Here is a 9,089-nt window from a genome sequence, read left to right as displayed (position 1 = left end):
CTTTTTGCATTATCGTTATTCCGTACCGCGTCACGCTTTGAAGAATTAAGTGGAGAACTTTTAAACAATCAGGCGTATGATTGACATGTACCAATGTCCTTGTCTCTTGATAGTTGGGGCTTAAATCATTAATAAATTAAGTCGGTTGCAGTGGGAGGCGGCAGCCCTCCAGCCGCTCAAATACTCATTTCCTGCGTCAGACAGCACAACTCTTCGGTCCGCTGTAAAGTGTAGAATGTTAAAGTTGGCTCTATCCGGAAAAATCGAAAAGGTATCATCGTCGAAGGGATCATCGTCGTAGAGATTGAAATTTCCGACAGATCTCTGTCAGAGTGATGGATAGCAGCGGCGACGGTAGTAATAAACTCACGCTCGACGCTGTGCGCGAGTTAATTATCGAAAATGAGCCCGACGTGGAGATTCATGATTTGGACGAAGAACCAGGATCGGGAAGAGGAGACAATTATACTTCGATGTTGTACCGGGTCCGGGCGAAGGGGCGTAAACTGTTGAAAAAAGAAGAATGGATTAATTACGAGTGCGCTATCATTTATAAGATTCTGCCGGAATCTAAGATACGTCGCGAAGCATTCAAAAGCGAAATGCTATTCAGAAATGAGGTCGTGTTCTACAAGCATGTGTGGCCTGCATTGAACAGACTTCAATCGAACGATAGAAGGGTGTTCAGCGGGGTACCCAAAATATATGCCGCTAGAGCCAATCTTATTGCTATGGAGGATCTGAGAGTGAGAGGCTTTAAAATGGCAGATAGACGGAAAGGGCTAGAGATGGAAAACTTGAGACACGTGTTGAAAGCTCTAGCGGGCTTTCACGCACTTAGCTTAACGCTAAAGGAATCTAGGTAAGTATGATTTATCTTGAGATTTTTGGGATTACAAAAAAATATTAATAAAAATAAATAAGTAATGTTTAATCATTAATCAGATTTTCGAAGAGATAAAATAAATGTGTTTGAGAATCAAGTGTTGCAATTAAAAATATTAATAAAAAGGAATTACTTTTTTTTTCATTAACAATCACGAGTTGTTTTGTCTCGTTATCTTTATCCACTAGTTTTAATGCAAAAAGATACATCACTCTTTGAAGGCCGGAGGAGTTCACGAAATTAACAAATCCGGAACACGATCAAAGTATACGAGAAACATTATTTCGACGAGACAATGAAGATTGGTATCGACAATATTATCGCGTTGCCGTGAATAACGCTATCAGAATGGTATCCGAAGCGCTACCTTTGCACATGGATCACAGGAGAGAGGAAATAATGACAAAGCTGCAAGCTTTCCTAAACGAAAACGTATTTTTTCGCACTATGAGCGAGCTTGTCTCTGCGCAAGGACCTCTCTCCGTATTTTGTCACGGCGATTGCTGGACCAACAATATCCTCCTTCGGGATGAACCAAGTTCGGATACAGAGGTGAATCTTTTATTTTATTACGAAAATGTGAAAAGTGCTGCGTACACAGCATATTGCACCCTTGTATTTCACCTTGTACATATCAACGATAAAAGATTGCATTTTCAGAAAGATAATTTATCGAGAGAGAGAGAGATGATACTTTGTTTCTACAAATTCTATCTATCTTTGTACGAGATAACGAGACGAAAAAACCATTTTTATTCCATACATTTTTATTATATAAATTTATAAGATTCTTATATATGATTCAAATGCTTTTCTTCATCTATGATCTTATTAAAAAGACTTCAGTTTAGCGAAATTGGTCACACCTAGACCCGTGTAGCCGCGAGTTCAAAGAAAAGATTCTTGCCTTATGTACAATTACACACAATTAAGATAAATTCCGACACCGACTTGCAGAGAAGTATAACGTAAAATTACATCATGTCTAAAAATATGAAAAAAAAATGTATATAATATATATTTTACTCGTTTTAGTTTTTAAACATCTGTCCTCCTCCGCTATTTAGTTTATTTTCAACTACTTGGTTTCTTCATTCACGTTAATTCATAAATAATATATCAGACATCGATTTCAATTATCTCATAAAAATGAACTACGATATACGTTGCAAGAATATTTATCCCGTGATATAGATATCGCAATCTATAAATCATATTCGAAATTCTGACAGAATGTTTGGCTGGCACGAGAGTGCGAGGTGCGCCGCACCGCGAAACCTCCTAAGACTTAACTTTTAATACTGTGCTTCTGCAGGCCGTTTATCTTGTCGATTTTCAACTGACGCGGGTTGGCTCCCTCGCTCTTGATCTTGCGAACTTGCTATACTGCTGCACAAGTGGTGTTGTTAGGCGGGCTTACATGACACAGCTTCTCCAGCATTATCATTCCCATCTGATGTCTTCCTTGCGTGTCCTCAATCCGAAACAACCACCGAAAGATTCATCTGTCGTATGGGAATTGTAAGTAAAAAAATTATTGAGATTTAATCATAAAAGCAATAGCTATAATCAAACAATTAACTAGCCTTAGAAATTTGTAAGTAATTTTATTCGAAGTTCCTATTTTTTCAAATTATCTTAATCTCCATAAATAAAATAAATATATTTATGCTACATAAAAAACTTTCCAATAATTTTTAATATGAATTTAAAACGATATTTTAATAATAAAACTTTCAATATTATTTACTTAACAATCACAGACTGAACGAAGAGATGCGAAGATGCGGACGATTCGGATTGGGATTGGCACTGGATATACTGCCAATTAGTACATGCGCGAGTCACGAAGCACCGAATTTGTACGAGACGAGTAGCGCGGAAACTAGTAGCGAGGAGAAACATGTTACGGTAGAAGCACCACCACCTGGAGGTGCCGAGTGTGCGCGACTCATGACTGACTTAGTGTTGGAATTAATAGACAATAATGCTTTGTAGATCAAAATATATATCGCATTATCCCTGGTAATAGTGTATATAGAATAATATGTTTAATACATATTATACATATATCTTATATTTATAAAATACATCACTCTCTTATGACGTTTCGTTTAAGAAGAATGATATAAAGAACTATAGAAGATTCGATGTACAGGTACAAGATGAAGAAAGAATGAAGAGAAATCATTTCTCACCGTGTGATTATATATATATATATATATATATATCTGTGTGTGTGTGTCCATATAATAGAAATCTTAAAATATTTTGTGGATTATTTATTCCTATCTCGAAACACAACAAAATTTTTCGAAAGAATATGAAATCATTTTGCATAGGAAGCGATCTATAGCTCAGAGATAGATAACTATCATTGACTGAGAATACAGAAACGAGGAAAAATTGAAAAATGATGTGGAAATTAAATAATATACGCGTCGATTCTTCTGTAAAAGTAATTACAACATTAACAATCGATTAATTATTCAAAAATTCAATACTCACGAAAAAGTTATGTCTGCTGCGGCGGTGTATGCGGCGGCGGCTGTTGCACCTGAGCCTGCGGACTCGGCGGTTGCTGTTGCTGCTGTTGCGTGCCAGGCGGTTGCCAAGGTGGATGCTGTTGATTCTGCTGTTGCTGCTGCTGTTGCTGTTGTTCCTGAGCCATTCGCTGATGAGCCTGCTGCCGCGCTCTGAACTCGGCTGCCTTCAACTGTTCCAAATGGAACTGCTGCCGCTCGGTGATGAGCTGCTGCCGCTGATACTCGAGACCCTCACGCTCACGCTCCATCGTAGTTTCCAATTCTTCGAAGTGACGTAATTTGATCTCTAATTTCTTCATCTGCGTCTCCACCAGCAAAGCGACGAGCGACTTTATTTTGCGTTCTTCCACAGCTGCTAAATGTTTAGCTTTAACAGCTGCAGCCGCTAATGCTGCTGCCGCCGCAGATTGAAGCTGAGCATCTCTTACAACCTGTACAAAATTAAGTTTGACGTACAGCACTGTCTAATTGTCCAAAAAAAATTTTAGACAAAACTTTTTTTTAATAAAAAATGTGATTAAATCGATTTTTTTTCAAATCGCTGTAGCATTTTACCTTATCCTTCTTTTCTTTTGCTTCCGCAGCTTCTGGATCAGTGGTGGATTTTACGTCTTCTTCACCCTCCTTCGATTCGTCTTCCTTCTTTGTGACGTCCACCTGAGATGGTTCAACGTCCATTGCGTCTTTAGGTTTTTCTGGTTCCTCTTTTTTTGTTTCGGGAGTTGGCACAGTCGAGTGAGGCGAACTAGCTGCACCCGTCGTGGGAGTCGCGGATGCTGTTGTGTCGTCAGGTGGTTCGGGTGGTCCTGTACCTGCAATACCCGATTGCGCCAAGCCCGCCGCTGGGTCAAATTTACCTATTTAGAAATATTTATTCATTATATATATATATATATATATATTACATTTTCTTAAAGAATAAATCATTAGAGCAGATTTAGACACTACGGTTATAAAAAAAATTACCATCCGAATTAGCGCTAGCTTGAACATTTCTTAAATGCTGATCCAACAACGCAGCCGGCACTTGGTCCTTTATCGCAGCAAATTCCTCCATGGCGGCCTTCGCCGCACTCGCAGCTACCCTAGGATCCACGACTGATGCGAGAAAAGCGACTGTGCTCATGACAGGATTACCAGCTTTCGAAAATGGTACCGGCTGATAAGCCAAAGGTCCTAATCCTTCAGGTCCACCTTCCTCGAGATATGGATCCTCTATAGGTAGACGTAAAAAGTGCAAGATACACTCGTCCTGTGTTCTCGAACCCACGTGTTCGCATACTTTGTTCCAGTCGTCCTTGTGCAATTCCAATCCCTCCAATAACAGGAGCGTTTCTTGCTCTGTCCAATCGCGCGTAGCGCCAGCCGCTTGCTTATTCTTCAGAACCGCCGGTTTTCTCGAATATTGATCGATCTTGAGAGCAAAATTTGCCATCGCACCCGCCGCAACCTTCTCCTCCGGACCTGATACAACTGTTGGTTTTTTCTCCAAATCGAGCAACATCTTTGCGGCGGACGGCTGTGGCGTTTTTGGCGGATTTGGATTAACTGGCGCCAAACCGGACGGCGTATCTGACAGAACATGGAAGTGCGACGTTGGTGGAGGTCCCATGGGTGTCGGTCTAGATTCCGCGTCCACTTGATAATTAATGAGTCCCCATTGCTCCAAAAATGCATGCACACGCATAATCGCGCATACATCTCCGGCCAAATTTCGTCTGTGAAAATACATATTATATATGTAAAGAGAGAAATTTTTTTTCTTTTTTATTTATCGCTAAAACTATAGAACAGTTGTATCAATATATTACAACAATATTGACAACATTTGTATAAGCATTATATTGAAATATAAATTAGGTATAGTATATGTATAAATTAATACATAGTTAAATATATACGTCACCTGCAGGCGGTCGATGTAATATATTCCGTTGGATTTAATCGATAGGTATCAATCATAAAATTTCTATATGCAAGATAGATTTCCGGAGTTTTGGATTTGTTTTTACCATTGAAAAATTCTGACAGAGCTCTCTTCTCAATAGTGTGAATCGAGTTATAATCGAACCAAGCAGAGTAGCTAGGAACAACAATGTGATGTGTTTGCTCTGTCACATTATCTTCTGGTTCGTCTTTGCCACCTTCACCTCTTTCTTTACTAGTATCTCTCTCCTCTCTGTCTTGACCGCCTTGAGAACTGCCTTTATCCCCTATGTAATATCGATAATTTTTCAATTCAGAGTTTGTGTTAAATTAATAACAAATAACTCGAAAACATTTCTAATTATTGTCAACATTATGATAGATTACGCATTACATAACAACATTAAACTATAGATTTAAGTTTAATTATCTAAATTTTGTTACATACCTTCCATTTGTTCATCAAGGTCGGTCAAATTGCCGGATTTGAGAGGTTGAAGTTCGCTATCTTGCTTTTTACTACCAGTAGATGTTAAAGTGGAATTTCCTGTTGTTGAGTTACCCTGACCAGTAATTGGTGGATTTGTAGGTGTAGCGACCACTTCAACGATGCGGGGTTCGGCGGGTGGATCCTCCATTCCCTGAGTTAGATCTTCCTCTTCCTCGCCGCCACGTGATTTCTTCGGAGCTGTTACTGATGACGCGGATGCGCTTTGAATACCCGATGGTGCTCTGCTACTGTAAACAACATACACAAAGTCGAAAGTGAGAAAAATTCTTTTTAAGATTCCAATTTGCTATCAAAAGTTTTCACACCTTTTACGTTTTCCGAGCTTTGGGGGTGGGCTGGGTGATCGTTTTCTCTTCGGTTTCTTTGCGGGTGGTGGATGAGACGGCTGTGCCATCAAATCTTCTACGGACAGTCTGTACTTGTGTACTCTCTTCTGACCGTTATCATCTACCTCATAATCTTCCTCGTTCATCCACTCGTTATATTGATCCAAATCTAGCGCCCATGTAGCTGATACTTTGTATACTGATCTAGAGAACAATTTACAAAATTTCTTTATTAACAAATACAAATATATCAATTAACAGATACATAATTAAAACTATATTTTACTATCAAACTTGACAATAGCAAAATTGTAATTCTCATTTTTCAAATAAATATTTCTTGATCAATTTATGTTAAAAGATTTATCAAATGTCTAGTACCTTGAATTTGTATTTGTATAAGTTCCTTCAGGATAGTCCCATGGAAGATCCACTGTCAACCACGAATCATAGCTGTCTGGGAAATAGTACCAATGAATTAGAACCGACCTCTCGCGTCTCATACAAGGACGCGCATATTCTTCTTCCATTGGATCCACTGGAGGATAAATAATATGCGTAGCATCTGCTTCATTTTCAACGACGGTTCCTTGATGTTTTCTAACTACTTCCTTGATTTTTGCAGCTGTGGATTTATCAACATCTGGTCTCACAAAAACACTTGGTACAGTCATACATCTATTCTGTACTAAAACACGTTCCGCTGCCATCAGCATATCTACTGTACGATCCATACGTGATCCTGACTGTAATAACAGTTTTTTTATTATTTTAATTATTTTATTTGTAAATTTTGTGTGTAAAATTTTTATAAAACAGAAGAAAACATTTTAAGAAAAACTGTTAGAAAGAATGTAGAAACAATTTTAGGAAAACAAAAATAAAATAAATTACTTTTCCCACAGGGAAATCGAATCGCCTCCATCCTTGCTCCTGTTTGAAACGATAAGCGGTTGCTAATATGTGACATACACCACCACCAGGTTTTAAATCTAAGAAACATTTCATCTGCAAAAATAAAATTGTCAATTTAAAAATATATAATACAGTATTACTTTCATTATATAAATGATATTGTATATATGAAATATTTCACATACTGGAAGCCTAGTCATAGGTGGCTTTGATACATTTTTTCCTAGATTATCTTCTTGGAACTGCAGAAGCTGCACCACTAACGTGGCTAAACTTTTATTGGTGGGCGGATCCGTTTGCACATACTACAGAAAAAATCATACAAAATTATCAAAACAAGAATCAAACGTCAATTTCCTCGCAGTCAATACAGGTTAACAAAATGTCGTTTCGCGTTGCTCCAATTTCCTCCCGTTTTTAAAATAACAATCTAATTCTCTTGTTAACGTTACGTCCAGTTTTCCATTTATTATTCCACGTCCATACAAAATAATAATAAGCGATAAATTAACCGTTAATTAATTCCACGATCGCGTACAGAGTCATCGAGACGAATCTCCGAATACGCATTTAATATACACTATTATATATCGGCGCATCGTAAAAATTCTCGCGAGATTCTTTTCGGAACGTCGTATTTTTCCACGAGAGACACGCAGGCGATTATCGGAAAAATCACGATCGACGCGAGTCACCGAGAAAAAAAGAAAAATAAGAAAGAGAGAAAGAGAGAGAGAGAGAAAAAGCGAAGCCGTGACGGACGCCGGGTCCATGTTCGCACGAACGAACGTACCTTTTTGCAATTCTTCAGAAGCCACTGCTTGACGCCGTCGAGCTGGGTGAGGATTTCCGGCGCCTCGAAGAACTTGGCGTTCGGCCCGCCGTCCTTTTTCGGCCCTAGCGACAGCATCTTTCATAGATTTTCGACGACGAAACTCGACGAAACCGTACGGGAAGTAACGCGCTGAGAGCGCAAACATGACACGCCTCTGAAGTTGGTGCTTGTTTGTCGGGGCGCACCACGTTTGCCGCGACGACGAAAAAACACGTGTCACTATGGAGAAACGTCACGACGAAAATGTGACGACGAGACGAATCGCGGCGAAATTTTATCCGCCCTTCGCGGCGTCCGGCTCTTCGCGGAAATTTTTCACGGAAATTTGCTCGAAAATGTTATTTTGACGCGAGGCGAAACGCGATGGTTGGTAAAACGCGTCCACGAAACATGGCCGCCGTACGCGCGCCTGTCATTGGTCGAGACGCGAGTCGCCATTGGTCGGCCGACCCGGTGACAGGAAATCGGAGGAGATTTCATCGACGGTGCTGCCTGCGGAATCGCGCCGCAACTTCCGGAATTCTTTCTCGGTAAAGTCACTAGAATATCTAGGGATTTTGTTGAGGACCCGCAGTTGGCAGCGCTGCGTAATCCGCCATTTGTGCCTCGGCGTGGATGCATAATTCACGTCGAAAGCGTCCGTTTGCGATGAATCTGCTCTGCGAGACGGTGTCCGAACAGGCGCGGCAGGAAACGTGGGTCGTCCTTGAAAATAATCGAGTCTATTTTTAATCGTCGTCCCGTTTTTTTATTCATTTTTATGTCATCATGTTCGACGGCGAGAGGAAATGCCGGATCGATATCCAGACGTCCGTTTTGCGTCACGTGTGCGTTTCCTGCACTTTTTCTTCTTGAATGGAAGGTGTAAGTGGAGGGTGCATAAAGGTACACAAACTATCGATGCCGATGACTTTGACATTTCCGACGCGTTGTATAAACATTTTTTTCGACGTCAAAAATCTCGTTTTTATTCGACGCGGTTTTTTTTATTTCGGTTTGCAATTGACGTATCTTTTTAATAATTTCACCCGAAAGCCCAGTTCCGGTTGTACAGTTTGTCATTAATTAGGCGCCATAACTATCCAGTCTTTCCGCTTTTATAATTAATGTATGCATTTCATCGAACACACATGTACGGCCCTAA

General features: G+C 39.8%; 2 protein-coding genes across 3 annotated transcripts; one reads left to right on the top strand and one right to left on the bottom strand.

Moving 5' to 3' along the window:
* Positions 1-200: 200 nt before the first annotated feature.
* On the top strand, positions 201-3,156 carry LOC114940898 (uncharacterized). Its single transcript, XM_029315677.2, has 4 exons — positions 201-862; positions 1,108-1,438; positions 2,202-2,407; positions 2,650-3,156. The coding sequence occupies exons 1-4, from the start codon at positions 336-338 to the stop codon at positions 2,882-2,884; spliced, it is 1,299 nt and encodes a 432-aa protein (XP_029171510.1). The 5' UTR covers positions 201-335; the 3' UTR covers positions 2,885-3,156.
* On the bottom strand, positions 911-8,362 carry mor (SWI/SNF- related protein mor). Of its 2 annotated transcripts, none has more exons than XM_029315670.2 (11): positions 7,904-8,362; positions 7,296-7,415; positions 7,090-7,203; positions 6,577-6,941; positions 6,175-6,399; positions 5,807-6,096; positions 5,339-5,645; positions 4,399-5,150; positions 3,988-4,289; positions 3,395-3,863; positions 911-2,391 (listed from the first exon to the last, which is right to left on the bottom strand). In XM_029315670.2, exons 1-10 carry the CDS (start codon positions 8,018-8,020, stop codon positions 3,402-3,404), a joined length of 3,054 nt encoding a protein of 1,017 aa, XP_029171503.1. In that variant the 5' UTR covers positions 8,021-8,362; the 3' UTR covers positions 911-2,391; positions 3,395-3,401. The 2 variants fall into 2 exon arrangements, with proteins under 2 accessions (XP_029171503.1, XP_029171505.1); XM_029315672.2 differs by having other exon boundaries at positions 5,807-6,093.
* Positions 8,363-9,089: the final 727 nt, after the last annotated feature.

Source organism: Nylanderia fulva, unplaced genomic scaffold (genome assembly GCF_048542155.1).
Source record: "Nylanderia fulva isolate GAGA-0341 unplaced genomic scaffold, ASM4854215v1 Scaffold7, whole genome shotgun sequence".
NCBI classification, from domain to species: Eukaryota; Metazoa; Arthropoda; class Insecta; order Hymenoptera; family Formicidae; genus Nylanderia; species Nylanderia fulva.
The sequence above is the reverse complement of the archived record's forward strand: the minus strand, read 5'-3'. Positions and strand labels throughout refer to the sequence as shown.